Raw genomic sequence first — 21,737 nt, forward strand, 5'->3', positions numbered from 1 at the left:
ATGCATTCAAAGAGAACAGGATTCCAAAAAGCCAGTACATGCAGTAGAGACAAATCCCATTGCCATTATCATCGGCTTCTCTATCTGCCCCAACTGTCAGCCACTTTCAGAGTCCGGTTTGATCCCATGCTTGTTCATTCCCAGTCCAGCTGGAGTTGGTGAGCTTCCATTAGCTCAGGCACACTGTCTCAGTGGGTGAACCAACCCCTCATGGTCCTGACTTCTTTGCTCATATTCTCCCTCCTTTTGCTCTTCAACTGGACCTTGGAAGTTCAGTCCAGTGCTCCGATGTGGGTCTTTCTCTGTCTCCATCTGTCCCTGGAAGAAGGTTCTATGGTGATATTCAAGATACTCATCAGTCTGACTACGGGGCAAGGCCAGTCCAGGCACCCTCTCCTCCACTGCCCATGTTCCTAGCTGGGGTCATCCGGTGGACTCCTGGGAACCCCTCCAGAGCCAAGCCTCTTGCCCACTCCAAAATGACTCCCTCAATTAAGATATCTCCTTCCCTGCTCCCATATCTGTCCTTCCTCTATCTCAACCATCCCACTCCCCTTAGCTCTCCCCAACCCTCCCCTTTTCTCCTCTATCTCCCCCTGTCCCCTTCCCTCTACTCCCCTCCCCCATCAGAAATAAAATTTTTATATCAATCAAAACTATACTTTGCAAAGGAATAAATATGTAATATGTTCCCAAATAAATAAAACTATGAAAAAATATTACTAGCAAACTTGCTGTATAAATAGTATTAAACTGAATGTTTCTAGCTCAAAGGGAAAGATATTAAAAATTAAATCAAAGCAAATTTAAAAAGCAAATGCCAAGAGAAGCATTAATTTCACTTACTAATATAAGAGCTCATATGCATGGGGGATTGGTGAGCTATCTTCATGGTTAAGAACACTAGAACTCAGGTTCATTTGTTAGCCTCCCAACTCCCATCAACTCCACTTGCAGGGAATACAACACCCACTTCGGGTCTCTGTAGACACAGAATGCATGAGCTATAAGGCATCCATCAAAATATATAAGACATACACATAAAATAAAAATAAATAAATATTATAAAGATAAAAAACATTTTAATAATAATTATTTTGTTCTAAGAAGACATCTTCATGAATTACAAATATGTTGAACCGATTAAAAATATTTCTGTAGTTTGTACAACAAAGCATACAAGTTCAGCTATTTAGTGGATCAATAAAGGAACAATGTTTTGCATGGTATTTATAGTAATTTGAAATTAATATGAAATAGACTAGTATAAGTTAAAATGTTAATTTCATTCCATATGGCAACTATCACTAAAACATGTATCATAAGAAATGGAAAGGGAATAAACATAGTAGACTACAATAGAGTAAAATATAAATGATCAATATTTTAGCTTCTTTCAGCTGTAGAATCTGGGGTATATGATATGAAAGTAGAAATAACACTAAGAGATAGAAAATCAGTAGTCTGAAGAGAAAAGAGTAAAAGAGAAGATAATGGGGAATTGAATAAGATAAAATAAATTTTCATATTGAAACACTCATTTTGTTCATGTGTTTTTAAAAACAGTATGATAAAATAGAATTTTGATTAAAATACAATTTGCTAAAAATAAAATATAAAAAGCAATGTATTGTGTGAATAATCTTAGAGTAGTATAGTACCTAAATCAATTGCACAAATAGACTTTAATAAAAGCTGGTTAATGGAGATTAGGAATAAAATTACTAGTTGATGTTGAATACAGAAAAAAATATAAATATCTTTGTTCATAGCAACAGAACGTAAATAAAGTAAAACCTGACATAATCTAAAGAGAAAGCAAAACTATTTAGAAATTTTAACATCTCTTATTGATGTGGGAGTGTCATATATCAATCTGTTGATTTCATTGGTTAAGCAATAAAGAAACTGCTTGGCTGGCCCTCATAGGTTAAAACATAGGTGGGAGGAGTAAACAGAACAGAATGCTGAGAGAAAGAAGCTGAGTCAAGTAGTCGCCATGATTCTCCCACTCCAGGCAGACACAGGTTAAGATCATTCCTGGTAAGCCAGCTCATGGGCTACACAGGTTATAAGAAATGGGCTAGTCCAGGTGCGAGAGTTAGCCGAGAAAAGGCTAGATATAATGGGCCAAGTGGTGTTTAAAAGAATACAGTTTCCAATTAATTATTTCGGGTAAAGCTAGTCGTGCGGGCGGCCGGGTGTGGGAAAGCTAGCCGTGCTGGCGGCCGGGTGTGGGGACGCAGCCCCGCCGCTCTTACTACTACATCTTATTTTGTAATTGACATAAAAACAGTAAAGATGCATACAGTTATAATACACATAGATATATCATCTTAAAACAATAACATAAACTCTTTCAAATTTTTGAAGAACATTATCAATGATAAATCACATATGAGGCAAGAAGGCAAAGCTCAGTAATTTTAAAAGTTCTTAAATTATATGCAGTACATTCTCTGAGAACAACAGAATATAGTTATAATTATTCTTACACTGTGAGAAAATGATGCTGGTAAAGATGGTCTTTCAGAAAAATAGGTTATAATATAAAATAGTATATGATTAACTTATTAGCAAAAAATATCATTTGTATATTAATCACTGACTATAAAAAATTCTGGTATGAATACCATGTCTTGTCAAGAAATCACAAACCATTTTTATCAGAATAAGTTATTCTTTTTCAAAACACCTTCTCCCCAACACTAGCTCCTTGGGATATTAAATAATATTATAATATTATTTATTTTACATCTGAACTGCAGTTTCCCCTCCCTCTATTTCTTCCAGTTTCTCCCCACAACACTCTCAATCCATGCCACCTCTATTTCTGTTCAGCAAAGATATCATAGATATCAAGAAATTATGGATATCGACACATGGGTACCAACAAAACATGACGAATCAAGTTGTAGTAAGATTAAGCACTTCTACTTGTTTTAAGGCTGGGCAAGGTAATACAGTATGAGGAATAGGGTTCTAAAAGCCAGCAAAAGAGCCAGAGGAGTAGTTTATCAGTTACTTTATCAACAATAGGAAACAGGTTAAATAAATTAAGTAATTACATGAGATGGAACTCACTACATTTTAAAAATAAAGATGAAGCATTTTATACACTAACATAATATAGTCATAAAATAATCTCAAATTAAAGAACAACTGAGTAAAACCATGCTTGGTTCATAACTGTAATCTTAAAACTGAGGAGGCTGCAACAGGAAGTCAAGAGCTTGAGGTCAGGATGAGCTATATAGCAAGTTCTATCTCAGTCTATAGAAAAAGAAATATGAAACAAAGCAACAGAAGGATATTATAATGTCCAAATGTATTTCAGATTACTCACAGTTAAGATTATTCATACTTTGAATGTAAGAATTCTTGTAAAACATTAATGGATAGTAGATGTATAAAGACACAGTTTGTAAAGTTTTGAACATAAATTTGAACATAAAACAGTGTTTTCAAATGTTATTACATAAATCTGATGTTCTACTTAAATACTTTTAAAGGTACATTAAATCTCTATAACATGAAACAATAAACCAGCTACTCTTTTCATGATTCACAAATTCACAGATTTAAAAGGTGGTTTTGACAGTATTATCAGAGCTTGAGTAGAAAATGTATTTTTATATTTTAAGAAAACACAATGGTTTTGTTTTATTTATGAAGTTTTATTTACTTAAGTAGTATATTAGAAAAGATGATTAGAACCAAATAAATTTTGAGTAAAGTTATAGAAAGTACAAACTTAGGAATTTGAATCTGATAGGAAAACTAGCTTTTCTAAACTTGAGACATTGGTCAAGTTAGATAATACAGCGGTAGATATTTTATCATATTTGAAATAAAATGTGATAATAATACCCAGTAAACCTAAAAGAAATAGGAGAGATACATAACACAGCAAACATTTTTTGACACATAATAAGCACACAAGGATTGTTGATATTAGATTCTCTGTGTACCATGAGTAATATACTACAATTTATTCAAGAACTATTTCCCTTTCTCAAAATATCCTGATGCTTTTTTCATTTATCTTTTGTGAACTCACTACTAAAATATGATTGAAAATTAAACAATTACTATATAAATAATTGTCTCACATGGAGGTTGTGATCTGAGGTCATTCTATCACTCTGGAATGCATAACAATTGAGGGCAAGTATCTGAACAATGATAGGTGTTGAGAAATACAATATCATGTACAAGGTGAATTGTTATTGTCATGTAGGCATCTAATAAATTCTATGTTCTGTAGGTTTATGTTTTCTCAATATTAATCTTTTAAAATCATAAATAAAAACTGAAGCTATTAGGAGGCTATGGGTACAGATGCTTTAAAAAATGAAATTAGGTCCTTAAGGAAAAGGAAGGAGAGTAGATTCATAGCCCACTTTCATGTAAGAAGATATGCAGGCCATGATTCTCTTGAAGAACTGAGCCCTCCTCAAATGCCAAATATTCTGGTGTCTTGATATTGGACTTCACAGGTGATGTGGGTGTCCCCTCTGTGTGCTGTGATTACCATTAATGAATAAAGAAACTGCTTTCGACTTATAGCAGGGGCAGAACTCAGCTAGGCAGGGGAAATCTAAGCTGAATGCTGGGAGGAAGAAGGGTGGAGTCAGAGAGAGGCCATGGAGTTGCTAGAGACAGACACTGGAAACTTTACCCAATAATCCACAGCTACGTGGCAATATACAGATTAATAGAAATGAGTTAAATTAAAGTAAGGGCTAGCTGATAAGAAGCTAGAGCTAACTGGCCAAGCAATGATTTAAATAATATAGATTCTGAGTGTTTCTGGGCTGAGTGGCTAGGAACTAACTAGTGGTCACCTATAACACAGGCAATAGAACTCTAAGAAATAAATGTGCATTCTTCATAGGCCATCCAATTCATGCTATTTTGCTTCAGCCACCCTAATAGTCTAATATGCCCAGGGAGAATTAATGATGAAATTAACGGATATCTACTATTTATTTAGCATGTACCATGTGCTTACCATATTCATATTTTATTATCTCATCTGCTTTGTGAAGTTTCAAAACTATCTCAACTTTATAAAGTGAATACCAATATCTCTTTCCTACTAATGGTAAAACAGAATCTTGGAGAAAGAAATTATCATTCAGAAAATGTATTTAGTGGTTATAAGTATTACAAAAAGTGAATTAAAATACTTAGGATAACTTTTAGGACATAAGAAGTCCTTAATATATGTCAGTTATAATATTTTAAATATAAGATCATATGACTAGATGTATAAACAATAGTTTTTTTTTTCATATGTGAGAAAGGAATAATTACCCCAAGGAAATTTTGTAAAGATTAAATGAGATGATACATGAATTGGATGGGCACATATTAAGTACTTGATAAATGTTAGCTATTATTTCTCCCAATTCCAAATATAGAAATGAAACCATAAAAAGTGTACATAGCTTGTCTAAAGTCATATGAGCCATAATAGATCTAGATCTATATCCAATAGCCTCAAAACGTAAGTTGGACAATGTTTAACCAATGAGCAATATTCATTCCTCATCTGATTAGCAAAATTGGAGAACATGCTCCACGAACAACATTTAAATGTTCCACAAAAAAGCATTTAAATGTAAAGTGAGAAAGCCCCATTTTTCTTTTCCTTTTGTCAGATCAGCATGTAAAGAAGTTTAATATAATCAAATCAGTTTTTAAATTTAAATAATATTTTCCTCAAGAGACCAAGAGAGATTGTCAAGAGAATAAAAAAAATGGAACAGTAACATTTAAAGAGATGTAAGTGTATGTAATCACAGCTGTTATACAGAATGCACACATTTTGCCAAGGAAAGCAATTTCTAGAAAAGGGGTATCCAAATATGGTATAGTCATTTGAAAAAAAAAATATGTCAATTGAAAAAAATCACTTTGTCTTAAGGTAGGTCAATTCCCAATTTTCTGAGTAACTGCCATATTGATTCCAAAGTGCAAGTTGGCGCTACCACCAGCAATGAGAAGTGTTAGCTATACCACTCTTGGGCATATACCAAAAAGCACTCCATCTTACCACAAGGACACTTGCTCAATTATGTTCATTTTGGCTTTATTCATAGTAGCCAGAAACTGTAAACATCCTAGACACTCCTCTACGAAAAGAAAAAAAAAAAAGATAGACAATTGAATCATACTCAGATGTTAAAAAAAAGAAAATTGACCAGGCAATGAAGCCGGGCGGTGGTGGTGCACACCTTTATCCCAGCACTCTGGTAGGCAGAGGCAGGCAGATCTCTGTGAGTTCAAGGCCAGTCTGGTTTACAAGAGCTAGTTGCAGGACTGGAACCAAAAGCTAAGGAAGAATCCCTGTCTCAAAACTCCAAAAAAAAAAAATGACCAGGCAGTGGTAGCATGTGCCTTTAAACCCAGCACTCAGGAGGCAGAGGCAGGCAGGCCACTGTGAATTTGAGGCCAGCCTGGTCTACAGATTGTGTTGCTTTTGTGTTGCTTTAATTGGTTAATTAATAAACTTTCTTGGCCTAATTGATAGGGCAGAACTTAGGAAGGCAAGGAACTGAATGCTGGGAGGAAGAAAGGCAGAGTAAGAGAGAGCTGCCATGGAGCCACCTGAGTCAGACATGCTGAATCTTTGCCGGTAAGCTACTGCCACATGGCGATACACAGCTTAATAGAAATGGGTTAAATTGAGATGTAAGAATTAACCAATAAGAAACTAGAGCTAATGGGCCAAGCAGTGATTAAATTAATACAGTTTCTGTGTGGTTATTTCAGCTGTAAGCTAGCCTGGTGGCCCTCTCCTTGTAACATACAGAGCAAGTTTCATGGTAGGCTACAAAGCTACACAGAGAAACCTTGTCTCAAAAAAACAAAACAAAATATTGGCATTATGATGCAACTAGAAAAAAATTCTAGAGCATGAGACAAACAAGACCCTGAAAGACAAATACATATATTGATTTATAAATGGATATTAGCAGATGAGTAAATGATAATCAGTCTATAATTTATAGGCTCAGAGAGTTAGACAAAGAGGTAAACCATGGGGGAAGGGAACACAAGGATCTCCTTGGAAAGGGAAAACAGACTAGATTTTTCAGGAGGATTGAAGATGGGTGGAGCTAGGAGCAGGAAGGGACAAGTTGGGTGGAGAGTAAAAGGAGAGACAGTTGACATTTAGGGCAGCATTTGTGGAACAATGTAGAAATCTAGTGTAGTGAAAGCTTTCTGGAATCTATGAGGGTGACACTAGTGAGGACTTCTGTTAAAGGAAGATAGTCAAACTGGCCATGTTTTGTAGCTAGGCAAGACTTCTAGTGGTGGGATTGGGTATTGTTCCATTGAGTTGTTGTTCTAGGGTGTCCTTTGAAGATCCCTAAATAACCCAGACTTATGCTAGGACAGAGAGTTGCTTTCAATAAACTGACAGCAGGGCCCGATAACCATAGACAACATTCATACAAGTCACTCAACTTAGCAAGGTGGAACTGGTGCCTATAAGTAGTCTTCACTCCTAAGTTCCCGCATCTCACTGGTACAGGAAGATACTCTGCAGGTTACTGAAAGAGAAACTTGGACACTAACCCATTCAAAAAATCATATGTCCTTCGTGTAAAATATGCCGAAGCAGTTGTGGTACAGAACTTGAAGGAGTGGAGAACCGACATCTGATTTAACTTGAGGCTTGCCCCATGAAATAGAGCCCATATGCTCTCCTGACACTATGGTCAAAAACCAGACACTGAATAGGCCTGAGACCTAGAATAGAGCCCGCCATGACTGGCAAAAATATCAATGAAGTTATTTCTAATGATATTCTGCTGTACTCGGAAATTGTTGCCTTGTCCAGTCATCATCAGAGAGGCTTCCTCGGGCAGCAGATTGGAGCAGCTGCAGAGACAAACAGTCAATCTGTAGAGAAAGAGTATAATTAGAAGTCTCCTTCAGGTTCTTCCCCTGAAGATTTGAGAACCCCATGGAAGACAAAGAGAAAAGATAGGAGTCAGAGGGGATGGAGAATACCAGAAGAACGTGGTCCACTAAATCAAATTAGCAGGCCACATATGGGTTCACCGAAGCTGTTAACAGACAATTATGGGGCCCACATTTGTCTGCACTAGGTCCTCTGCATATATATTATGGCTGTTACCTTCGTGTTGTGGGTCCCCTAACAGTGGGAGCAGTTATGTCCCTGCTTCTTGTCTACTCTTGGGACTCTTCTTCCTATTAGGTTGTCATGTCCAGCCTCAATATGAGGGCTTTGGCCTTGCCTTGTTTTTATCTTGTTTTGTCGAATTTAGTTCTCTCTTGGAGGGATCCATTTTATTAAAAGAGAAATGGGGGGAATGGATCTTGGGGAGAGGAGAGATGGATGGAAGCTGGGAGGACGGAATTGAGGGGAGACTGTGATCAGGATGTACCATAAGTAAGAAGAAGCTATTTTCAAATTAAAAAATAATTAAATATGTCTCCAGAAGACCAGGATGTAAGGAGACAAGCCTATATGGTATCAATTACTGATTTATGGGTAAGACATCAGCCCATTATGGGTAAGGATACATCTGGGAAATTAATCCTGGGTTCTATAAGAAAGGAAGTTGAGCAAGCCTTGAGGAGAAGTCCAGTGAGCAGCTGTCTTTCATTGCCTCTGTATCAACTCCTGCCTCCAGTTTTTACATTGTTTGAGTTCCTGCCCTGACTTCCTTCAATAATGAACAAGGATGTGGAAATAAAGCCAAATAAATCCTATCCGCCCCAATTTGCTTTTGGTCATGATGCTTCATCACAGCAATAGTAACCCTCTGTGGCCATGAGGCTGGATGCCCCCCACTTTGGCCATAATCTAGATAACTTTACTGGATGTTTATTTCAAACTTTGAGATTGACATAAGAACTATTGTACAAACAAGATGAAAACTCTACTATACCCAAACATTTCCTAGCAAACTTTCAAAATATCTATGGTATCTATGAAAAGCAGTGACTGTACATGTCTAGAAATTTAGAATATTTTGAAGAAGGTTTTACAGAAAGGAAATGATACATAATGTCCATGATGTGGTATATGGAATTCCACATTGTTCATAACAAATAACTCATCATATTCCTTAAATAATTCTGCTACAGCTACTTTCTAGCAATAGCTTCTGTTGTTCATACCCCTGTACACTGACAATATTGGAGGCTCTCTGCCAATATAAACTCATAAATAAAACTAGGGTATAAGGATAATTGGTGAAGTATATTTGGTATGGTACAGAAGAGAGAAGCAGTAGAAAAACAAGCAAGGTAGCAAAGCAACAAACAAAAATAAAACAAAAAACAGGATATAGGAAAGTACATGAAAAACTGAAATAGTTGATGCAGAAATGATAGCTTCACAGTTAAAAAAAAAAAACTCTTACAGAAGACCCAAGAATTGTTACCAGCCCCCACAGAAGGCAGCTCAGCTCATAACTACACTTAACTCTGACTCCATCATGCTCCATATTCTCTCATTTGCCTTCACTACGACATACACTCACATGCCCATACCCACACACAGACACACATAAATGCATCGAAATTTATTTATTTTTTTATTTTAGAAACAAGTTTTCTCTGTAGCTTTGGAGTCTGTCCTGAAACTAGCTCTTGTAGACCAGACTGGCATCGAACTCACAGAAATCTGCCATCCTCTGCTTCCCAAGTGCTGGGATTAAAGGCTTGCACCACCATTGTTCGGCTTTGAAATTAAATAAAATAAATCTAAAAAATAACCGAAACAGAATTTAAGTACTTGTTCCAGTTAAAAACACAAAATTTATTGAGCGTATCCTGAGGTCATAAGAGCAGGAGAGCTATTCTTGCCCCTCATCAGCTGCAGCATACAGGAGAGTGGCCTTTACCCTTTTCCTGAAAAACACAGGAGAGCTGGTGCTGAAGGTATATGTATAGAGAACCAACCCTGAGGATGTGAAAGAAGAACTGGCTCTGTCCCTTGATAATCTCTGCAAGGGGTGAAATAGCCAGGACAAAGCTGGAGAGCTCATGCTGGTGATGAAGATGGGAAACTGGCAGGCTGACCAACCCTGTAACTATCCAGGCCCAGAAGTAGCAGTATATCCAATATCCACCCCATCTGTGATCTGCTGGTGCACGAGTTTGGGGTCCTATGGACCCAAAGCTGCAGGATGGCCATGACACAGGGCAGAAAAAGGATGTCCAGGAAGAGTCCCAGTGAGTGCCAGCTTTGATGGTGTAGCAGTGACTACAGCTCTTGAACCAGACAATGACACTTTGTAATGAACATTTGCATATAAAAGTGTGTGGGCAAAAGAATTTACTGTGTCACACTGCTGCTTCCATGATGAGATTTTTTGCCCCCCTCCCTTTTCTCTTGAATTTTATTTTATTTTATTCTTGGTGGAGGAAAGAGATGGATGGGATCAAGAGGCATGATGTGAAAGACACAAAGAATAAATACAAAGAAAGTTAAAAATATATAAAAAGTAAAATGATGATAGTTTGCTTTTATACCTGTGCAGCAAATTTTCTCGATTAACTTTAGATCTGTCCAAATTAATCAATTGCCAAGGTTTCTCAGCCAGAATCAATATTGAGACTCAGATGGTATGTGCACAGACCTTCCTAAATTTAAGTCTGATATACCTGAATTTTGATATTCATACTGCCCATTATGCTAATTTCAGAAGAAATTTATAATGGGCATGAATATTTTGACACACATGCAAAGATTCAAGTGTATTAAGTCTTTGATACAAATTGGCTTAAAAATGTCACTTGATAGAACCTATGCTCAGATAAAACACTAAATAAGTCCAAATATAAATCAATGCAGCCATGTAAAAGAATGAAATCCATTATACTAAACTTTCTAAGGGAAAGGATGATTATTTCCACATTTCTTCCTTCTGACAGTTTAATTTCCTAATATTAAACTTTGAGTGACATACACTGTGGAGAATATTAGAACATTAAACATGTGGTACATCAATAAAAGAATTTATGTCCTATACCCTTTATTATTAAAATTGTTAATTCTTGTAGTTTGAAAATCATACACAAATATATAAATATAGATATATTCATATAGTGTATATGTATAAGTCAATATATTCTATGTAGCATTTTATCAACATTCTGTCTGCAAAAATTCTCCCTCATACATAAGAAGTAATATTTAGATCTCTATAGACTATTTGATGGAGGAAGGTCTTTAGTTAAATAAAAAGAAACTGCTTGGCCCTCATTGGTTTGAAGATAAGTGGGAGGAGTAAACAGAACAAAATGCTGGGAGGAAGAGGAAGTGAGCTCAGACTCCACAGCTCTCCTCTCGGGAGCAGACACCTCAGAGAGATGCCATGCTCCGATCTCCTGGGCAAATGCACTCCATGAAGCAAGCCGCCAGGTTAGACATGCTGAACCTTTCCCGGTAAGACTGGTGCTCACAGATTATTAGAGATGGGTTAATTGGGATGTGAGAATTAGCCTGTAAGGGCTAGAGCTAAAGGGCCAAGCAGTGTTTAAATGAATACAGTTTGTGTGTTGTTATTTCGGAGCATAAGCTAGCCATGTGGGGAACCGGAGTGCTGTGGACGCAGCCCCACCGCTCCTTTTTACTACAACTATTTCATTAGTCTTTATGTCATACAACATTAACAAGCAGTGTCTTAACCATATTCACTTACCTTTCTTGAAAGACACATGTATGACATAACATGGATATCATGATTTGAGAAGAAAAATTCTTTGACATCCTATTCATAATTACAGATAAAAAAAAGCATGCAAATAGGATCACAAATTATAGACTCAATGACCTTTTTTTATGGCTAAAAACCAATTATGAGTGAGTACACCCCATGTTCATCTTTTTGGGTCTGGGTTACCTCAGTCAGGATAGTGTTTTATATTTCCATCCATTTGCATGCAAAATTCGAGAAGTCATTGTTTTTTACCACTGAGTAGTACTGTAATGTGTATATATTCCACACTTTCTTCATCCATTCTTCCATTGAAGGACATCTAGGTTGTTTTCAGCTTCTGGCTATTACAAATAATGCTGCTATGAACAAACCCAAAGAAAAACATATAGTCATCCTCCTGGATATGGGAAATAGACAAGATTACCAGGCAAAAAAATGAGATCTTGGGGGTGGGGTGGGATGGGGGTAAGGGGAGATGGGGAGAGAAAAGTGAGAAGGGGAGGATGGGGGGAACTTGGGGAAACAGGATGATTGGGATGAAGGAAGGGTGGATAGGGAAGCAGGGAAGCATATATCTTAATTAAGGGAGCCATCTTAGGGTTGGCAAGAGACTTGAACCTAGAGGGTCTCCCAGGTGCCCAGGGCGATGTCCCCAGTTAGTTCCTTGGGCAGCTGAGGATAGGGAACCTGTAATGGCCCTATCCTATAGCAATACTGATGAATATCTTACAATTCACCATAGAACCTTCATCTGGTGATGGATGGAGATAGAGACAGAGACTCACAGTGGAGCACCGGAATGAACTCCCAAGGTCCCAATGAGAAGCAGAAGGAGGGAGAACATGAGCAAGGAAGTCAGGACCGTGAGGGGCTCACCCACCGACTGAGACAGTGGGGCTGATCTCTTGGGAGCTCACCAAGGCCAGCTGGACTGGGACGGAAAAAGCACGGGACAAAACCAGATCACAGAACATGGTGGACATTGAGGGCTGAGGAGAAGCCAAGGACAATGGCACTGGATTTTGATCCTACTTCATATTCTGGCTTTGTGGGAGCCTAGCCAGTTTGGAGGCTCACCTTCCTAGACCTGGATGGAGGGGGGAGGACCTTGGACTTTCCACAGGTCCTGTTAGGACTGGAGAGAGGGGGGGAGAGGAGTGGGGGGAGGGGGAAATTTTTTTTTCAATAAAAAATAAAAAAAAATGGGGAATAGCCGGGCGGTGGTGGCGCACGCCTTTAATCCCAGCACTTGGGAGGCAGAGGCAGGTGGATCTCTGTGAGTTCGAGACCAGCCTGGTCTACAGAGCTAGTTCCAGGACAGGCTCCAAAGCCACAGAGAAACCCTGTCTCGAAAAAACAAACAACAACAACAACAAAAAAAATGGGGAATAAGGGAATAGGGCTCGATTTATATTGGGAAAGTAATCATCCCTGCTTTGTAAGGACTTTCCAGTTTGGCCTTTCTTGGAGTGGGAGCACCCACGATCCTCTAAGTAACCCAGTATCTATGCTCTGTAAGATAGACCTGGATGGAGGTGGGGGTTCCTTGGACTTCCCACAGGACAGGGAACCCTGATTGCTTTTCGGGCTGAGGGGGGGGGGCTTAATTGGGGGAGGGAGTAGGAAATGGGAGGCGGTTGGGGGGAAGAGACAGAAATCTTTAATAAATAAATAAATTTAAAAAAAAAAGAAAGCCAAATAAACTCATTGGTTCTCCAGAGTGAACTTGGGAGGAACTGTGAAAAAAAAAAAAGCATGCAAATAAAGTGGGTAGCCCTTGGTTCCATATTTAATGTAAGGGTCATGCCATCCTGGTTAAATACATAAACGTCATTTCACATATCAAAAACTACTACTTTGTTATCAAGTACAACACACAATTACTAATAATTTTAGCACCCTAATATGAAACAAGTCTAATATCTTTACAGCTTATTTTATGGTTCTGTTAGAAGTGTATTTCTCTCTTTATTCTCATTTATGTTTTTTACTGGCAAATCATTTCAAGGGCAATGCCACTTTCTCTAATAAACTCAGAATAATATGCTAAAATTGCTATTCATTAGGCACTCCTACTAATGCTCTAAACCTATTCTGTCTATAATGTTTTTAGTAATATTGTATGCATTCTAAAATCTCTAGAACTGCTCTGATATCTGAAAGTTATACATACTCTTTTTCATTAATAATAGAAATTTATTTCTCAAAACCTTAGAGGTTAATAGGAAGAATCATGGCACTGACCAAGTCTATAGTTGGTGAAATTCTTTATTTTCTATGCATAGATTCTAACTTCTGTGTAAATTTATGGTGATAGGAGGGCATAAAGGAAGACCAATGCAACCTCTTTCATGATGTCATATATTTCATCCCTGAAGGTTCTTTTCTAACAGTTTAATAATTAATAGAAGATATAGTTTTAAAAATTTAGTATTTAAGATCTTTATTAACATATATTAATTATACATAATAACTAGTTTTATTATTACAATGTCTTACATGTATATAATATATTTTGATGGCATCCATACCCTTACTATTCTCATTTATCAACCTCCCCGTTTCTGATCTCCTTCCTCTTAGTAACTAGACCCTTTCACTCACTCTTTCTTTCTTGATTTGTGTATATGTGTGTACCAATGATTTAATGAGGGTTACTTATATGAGCATGAGTGAAGAAAAATATTCTTTATAGGACCATGGAAACTTGCCAGAGGCTACAATACTACTGAGCAAAATGTTTCTCCCTTCCTCAGAAATCATTAACTGCATGTAGATTCTCAGAGAGTAATAATGTCTATGTATATCTCCTCTTGCAACTATTAACTGTATAATAGAATGCTGACATAGCTAGATAAATTAATGTTGATGCAATATGTGAATCTATTTTTTTAATCCGTTAATCAGAATATTGATACAGAAAAGCCAAGCTCTTAATTATTTTCTCTTAGTTATTAGCAACATTTCATCCAGTCACTTTCTTCCCAGATGTTTCAGCATGTATAGTCTTTAGCAATCTTATAGGCTAATAATGCAGTATGATCATATTCATTCCCCTATCATCCACTTTTATCAGTCTCTCCCTCTTTCTGTGCTTACTACTAATTAATAAAACTACATATTACCATTACTAATTAGACACCTATTGGTGCACATGCTCATACACACACATCTTGCTCAGCTTCTATGATGTTGCTTGAATATATGTTTGTAGGACTGGTCACTTGGTAGTGTATAATCAATTGGTGTGCTCTTCCCTGAGAATGACTGTAATTCCTTTAGCCACCCGTAAGGCTGCACTTCCGGGTTCTGAAGCCATTTCCATGTGCTCTTCTCTTCTTTCTGTCCACATCGTTTTCACCAAGATCGTAAGGACATAATCCTCTTAATAAACTCCTACACGTGAGTTTGTTCGTGCCTCGTGTTCTCTCCTCATTTCAGCCAGACATTTTTATTTGGTGCCAGACTCAAGAGATTCACCTGTCCCAGGCCTCTATCCCCAAGGCCAGAATTTCCACTCCAAGCCCCTATTCTGGGTCCCGGACCTGTTCTGACTCCTGGGACCGGAATTGCAACCGGGAATTGTCTCAACAACGACTCACATGTTCCCTCTGCCTGAGCATGGTCCCTCCGAACAACACCGGCTTCTAATGGTGAGTGTTCCTATTTCTTCCGGATTAACCATTTCTTTGAACCCAAGGAATTGACTGTTGAGCTACCAGCAACCCTCTGCTCCCAACCACGGTCTTCAAGGCCTCAGTTGTTCTCTTTGCTGGCACTCAATTTCGGCTTGTTCCCCTTTGATAAGCTCGTGTTTGGGACTGCGTGGCCAGCAGCCAGCCCACCCGTGACTGAAGGCCCAAGGTCCTTCAGATCTTCATCTTTTTTTTTCTTTTTTTCATTTCATTTCTTTGCTTTTCTTTCCTCATCATAACCATCGCTCAGAGAGGTCTTTGGCCTCTCTGGTTTCTGAGTCACCCGTCCAGATCCAGCTAGGCCTTACCACCCCACTCGTGGGCAGATGATGTTCCCGTTGTAGTCCTTGAGGTGCCACTGTTTCATAGGTTTTCATGGCTTTGATCATGGGAAGCAAGCCTTCCAAGCCTGTCAATGGGGCCTACCCACTGGGACGCCTTCTAGAGGCCCTAGAGCCTCAGGCCTTAATGCCTTATTTACATACCTCCACACTTACCCATCTTTGTTCCAAAAAAATGGACTCAATGTGCCTTATAAGGGAATTTTAAATGACCGCCTAATGGCACCTTTAATCCCAACATTTTATGGGAACAATCTAACTTCTGCCAACACACAGGCAGATGGAAAGAGATTCCTTACATCCAAGCATTTTTCTAAGTAATCTATAAGGCTAATCCCTCTGTCCTTGCTCACTGTTCGCCTGGGCATTCCTGGATCCCCTTTTCTTCTCTCCTCGCCCGCCCCTTATATGAAGCAGCTCTCAGCTCTTTGCATGAGCCCCTTCTCAATCCTGTTACCAAATCCTTCCAGAGGTTCCAGCAGGCCCTTATCCAGGCTCCATCTCTTCATGCTCTGGATTTAACTTGCCACCTTTCTCTTTATGTAGCAGAGAAGGAAGGATATGCCCTTGGGGTCTTAGGACATCAACTGGGACCTTCTTTTGCACCTGTAGCATACCTGTCAAAAAAGATGGACCTCACCACTAGGGGCTGGGCACCCTGCATATGTGCCTTGGTGGCTGCTGAGCTTCTTATTCATGAGTCGAAAAAACTAACCTTTGGATCCCTCACCACTGTCTTCCCCCACCATAATCTGTCCCACCTCTTAACTTAGAAAGACTTACAAATCCTACCCCTTTCCTGAGTTCTTTCCCTCCAGGTGGCATTGGTAGAAGATGCCGCACTCTCTTTTCAATGCTGTCCACCCCTTAATATCTCAAATCTCCTACCTCAACCTAATGTTAATGATTCCTCATCTCATTCCTGCATTGATATCCTAGAGGATCTACTGCCCTACCCCACACATATACAGGAGGGCAAACTGTCCCAGGACACTTATAACTGGTATACATATTGCAGCTCCTTTTTATATGATGGGGCCCATAGTGCCGGCTATACCATAGTATTGGATACTGAGATAGTGGAGGCATGGGCACTCCCTGCCCATACCACTAATCAACAGGCTGAGCTGATAGCTTTCACTTGTGCCTTTCAGTTAGCAAAGGGACAATCTTTAAATGTTTACACAGACTCTAAATATGCCTTTCATATCCTCCTGTCCCACGTGGCTATCTGGAAGGAGTGTGGGCTTCTTACAATGAAAGGAGGTTCCATAACTAACTCAGGGTACATTATGGACCTGTTAAAAGCCTCTCATCTCCCCAAAGCTATAAGAATTATTCACTGTCGGTCTCATCATACTGAAAGTTCCATTAATACCAAGGGCAGCTAAAACAGCAGTATTCCAAATCCAGACCTACCTAAATAACCTCAGGGGGTCCATACAGTACAGCCCACATTCTCACTGACACCCAACAAATTCTGTCCTACCTATATCAGATCTTTCATCCTAATAACAAAGCTCTACTTCATTTTGTTAAGGCTCACCTCGAACACACCCCTGAGGACATAAAGTTCCTAAAAGCTATCACTGTCTCCTGTCAAATCTGCCAAAAGTCAGATCCCAAGACCAAATACTGTAGCTTCCCTTTTCTTACCCACCAGGCCAGGGGCTCCCTTCCAAAAACTGACTGGCAGCTGGAATTTACTCATATGCCCACAGTCAAAAGAGTTAAATATTTCCTGGTTTTGGTGGATACAATGTCTGGGTGGATTGAAGCATTTCCCACCACTAATAAAAGGGCCCACACAGTCTCTGATGTTCTTCTCCAAGAAATCATCCCCCAGTTTGGAATCCCAACCTCTCTTCAGTAACATAATAGCCCTGAGTTCACTTCCCAAATTTCCCAAAACCTTTCAAAGGCTCTAAACATTCCTTGGAATTTTCATATCCCATACCACCCTCAGTCTTCAGGGAAGGTAGAACGAACTAACCACTCCTTAAAAAATGTTCTTGTTAAAATGTCACAGGAACTTCACCTCAACTGGGTAAAACTCTTGCCTCTGGCCCTCCTTAGGCTTTGGGCCCTTTTCAAATACCCCCTTTTCATCTCACCCTTTGAACTCATGTGTGGGCAGCCAGTTTTAACCCCCCAGCCTTTCACCTAAAACCTCTCCCCTTCCTGATCACCTGTTTACTCTCCTATTATCTCACCTAAATGCCCTACTGTGGGAATTTACCGACCAATCATTACCTCAACCATGTGCTAGCCCATGCCCACCACTGATTAAAATAGGAGATCAGGTATTATTTTCTCCCCCAGGCCAACATCACTCACCCTTTTCCCTTAAATGGCAGGATCCCCTCAGAGTAATTCTTTTGACTCTCACAGCTTGAGGGAATTTCTCATTGGATTCACCTGTTACATCTTAAACCATTTACTCCTCCAGCTCAAGATGACCACTCATACACAGTAACTCTGACAGGAGTCTGTTCCTTTAGGTTCCAGAGGACACCATGCTCAGCCTCCCTTACTCCAAAAAAAATAAAGGTCCCACCCTTATTCAACTCAGAGACTAAAGTTGTGAGTCATGGGAATAAAAGGTAAAGAAGTAAAAGAAGTAAAAAAAGAAAAGCAAAGTAGTTGAGTTTAAATACCACTTCTCAAAATGTTCCAAAGAAACATGTGATACAGGAGGACGATGACATAAAAGAACAAGGAAACAGGTGGATCATGTACAAACACATTTAAATAGAAATCAGCATTTTATTTAAACAAAGGAAAATGTGCATTTGTAAGAATGGATCAAGTGTGCAAAATCCATGGCAGGAAGGGTATCTCTATTATTTTCTACTACATATTCTCATAGTCTAATGGGCAATGAATACTAAAACTCAATAAAAGATGCTCTAATGAATCTAGTCTATTATATCCTTTCCTGGTTTATGAATTCATGATTGTTTTGCTATTTTTATCTCCTAGGATATTGTAATTAGTATAATTTTCCATAAGTGACTAACGCCCAGAAAGGATCTTTACTCACAACTTTAACTCAGTTATTAAGTGTATCTACAGACATAGCAATGCTTAGATTTGTCAACTTGACAAGCTGGAATCACATGGGAATAGATTATCAATTAAGGTTATCTGTTCAGACTGGCCTGTGGAGATATCTTTGGGAGATTATCTTGATTATATCTATTTAGATAGGAAGGTTCTCCCATCATTCCCTAGGCAATGATCCTGAATTCTGTTAAAAACAGACAAAGCACCCTGGAAGAAAGAGTGCATTTATTCACTATGCCTCTGTCCTTGACTGTAAATGTAATGGGACAAGTTCCCTCAACCTTCCACCATGGTTACTCCTACAATTCTGTATTTTTACCTGGAATATGAATCAGGGGCACTCTCCCTGTAAGTTGTATTTGTATCAGCACTTGATAAAGGCAAAAAAAACAATGAAAAAGTTGATTGCAGCATCACAATTGTACATCAGGTCAACATGTTTAGGCCTGGATCAAAAAAGTAAAATAAAAATATTCACACCACTTATAAAACCATCAATGAATAAAGAAAAATAAGATGAGAACATTTGTGTATTTTCCCATACACATTTTGCTGATTTAAATACCACTAATTCATGTACTGGGTGTTCTCCAAGGGTCTCCCTTAATGAACTAATGCTACTGAATGAGGCTTCTATTGATTTTACCTACAACTAAGATATATTAATTTTGCTTATTATTTGTTCATAAAAATCAACAATCTTTGGCATTTTAAAAGAGTAACTGTAAGTGAAGCATTGTCCTTTCATGAAAAATAAGAAATATTGTTTAATTTTTGAATGTAGAATTGAGAGGTGAATAAAAGTTGGGTCTTTTATTTAATGTGGTTATATCATTCTCCTGCATCAGCTACAGGAGGTCGGAGCCTAACTATTATGTGCAGTAAGTTCCTAATGATTGCTATTTTTCCATTATTGTACAAATTTGAAACAGTAAAAACTTTCCCCTATGCACAGGAAAATTTGTAGCTATCCAGCTACACCCATATCTAATCAGAAAGGAATAAATTCTGGTGCTGGGGAGAAAATACCTTGCTAAATTCACCTAATTTTTCTTCTTAATCTTATTTATAACCATTAATTTTCCTTTGTATTTCCTTTACAAATGAAAGGTGGTTCTGGTATTTGATTAATGGAATAACCTACTAAACCTATTATTACAAACCTGCAAAATATAGACATATATGTTGAAATGTTTTCTTTTTTTAATTAGTGTTCATCCATAGGTAAAGTTTATTTTCTTGTCTAGATTACATATAGTAGATTATCTGATATGATTTCTTTAAGAATTAGTTATAAAACAGTTATATTTTGTATAATATTTGATTTTTTTCAAAATTTCATGCATTCATACAAAGTATTTTCATATTGCCAACTTCCCCTTACTTCCAACTTCCCTGGGACACCTTAATACATCTCTACCTTGACTTCATGTCCTCTTTTTATTGTTTTATTTATACTATTATTTATTAATAATTATTTATTTTTTATTACCATCAGTAGTAGTTATTGTAATAGGTTGTTGGCAAAAGAGCTGCACAAGCAAGACCAGACAGTCAGAATGTCAGCAGGGATCGAGTAATGGCTACCAGGATCCTATATCTGGAGGAGGACTTATGGGAAATTATGATTGCCACTCTTGGTTGTTGTCACTTTGACTATATCTGGAATTACCTAAAGCCCAAATGGCTGGCCACACCTGGTGTAAGGGAATTTTTTTTTTATCATTTGAAGTGTAAAGACCCACTTTAACCTGGATCTTTCAGTGAGAAGATATATTTTTAATTCATATCTTTTGATATGGGAAGTTTCACCTTTAACCTAGGCCATAACCTTCTGCAGACAGCCTATACAAAGGACATGGAAAAGGGAATCTTGTTGTCTATTTGCTTGCTCTCAATTTCATTACAAGCCCATTCCTTCCCTGTCATTAAAGCCTACTTCTTTAGGAGTCTGATATACACTGAAGACCAGCTAAGACATCCAGTCTCCTAGACTGAACAACTACTATATTCTTGGACTTTCCATTGATTGACTGCTAATGTTTAACTAGTTGGCCACAGCCTTTAGGCCATTCTAACAAACCTGCTTTCTCTATATATAAAGATAAATTTAATATGTTCTGTTCTTCTAAAGATCTAATACAAAGGCTCGCTTAAATTTGGGAGTATGAACACTAAAAGGTTGTCTAATGTGCCAGTCAGTGGCACCACATCCATGTGTATATAGTTAGCACTATTAGAACTCAGGAGTTCTTAATGAAATGAACAGTGTTTTATTACCTGTAAAAATTCCTTTCCAAATCTTAGCTTCTGACAACTTATTCCCTGAACTGAATTCTTTCCCTAAGCCTCATCTTTTATGCTATAATATCGTACATAATTTAATCACAAATTCTCTAGATGTTAATTGCATCTTTAATTTCATTAAGTTTTAAAAATTGGGTAAAGGAAAAACAAGATATAACATTTAATATGGAATTTAATTTCAACTGCATTGAAGAAGTAGACTGTAGGCAAACAAATTAAGATTATAGATGATTAATATTTTCTTTCTTATTCATTTTTATAATTTCAAAGTTTTTCCAAGTACAGAAGTAATTTCAGTAATAATCAAATGTTTTGTTAGATTTATTTTTTTGAGAAAATAGTCAAGCAGAATGATATTGTGAAAGTTCTAAAAAGCTTTTAAGTTTTTGCTTTCTCTGCTAGGCAGTACAGCTTTTTCTAAAATAACATTTAAGTTGTCCTCCTGGGGATTAATTTATTATTTGTTAATATAATTCAAGAAGAATAGAAAAGCTAAAGTTTCCAGAATGCTTTAAGGAATTATGCATTTGCATCTATTATCTTTTACTCACATGGGGAAAGTGAAAAAGGATTACTAAAGCAGAGTCTACTGCAAACTTACAAAATCTTTATTA

At 37.7% G+C, this 21,737-nt stretch overlaps 1 protein-coding gene across 1 annotated transcript in view; it reads right to left on the reverse strand.

The window, feature by feature from the left end:
• Positions 1-7,733: 7,733 nt before the first annotated feature.
• The window catches only part of LOC121445264 (apolipoprotein L3-like), a gene marked incomplete at its 5' end in the record, with an annotated part of 39,471 nt that continues 25,467 nt past the window's right edge, over positions 7,734-21,737 (reverse strand). Inside the window, one exon of the mRNA XM_041647303.1 lies at positions 7,734-7,896. Coding sequence (XP_041503237.1) covers positions 7,734-7,896 — 163 coding nt within the window. The remainder of the gene's footprint in view (positions 7,897-21,737) is intronic.

Source organism: Microtus oregoni, unplaced genomic scaffold (genome assembly GCF_018167655.1).
Source record: "Microtus oregoni isolate MIOR12 unplaced genomic scaffold, Mior012 000170F_ref0000392, whole genome shotgun sequence".
Taxonomy (NCBI): Eukaryota; Metazoa; Chordata; class Mammalia; order Rodentia; family Cricetidae; genus Microtus; species Microtus oregoni.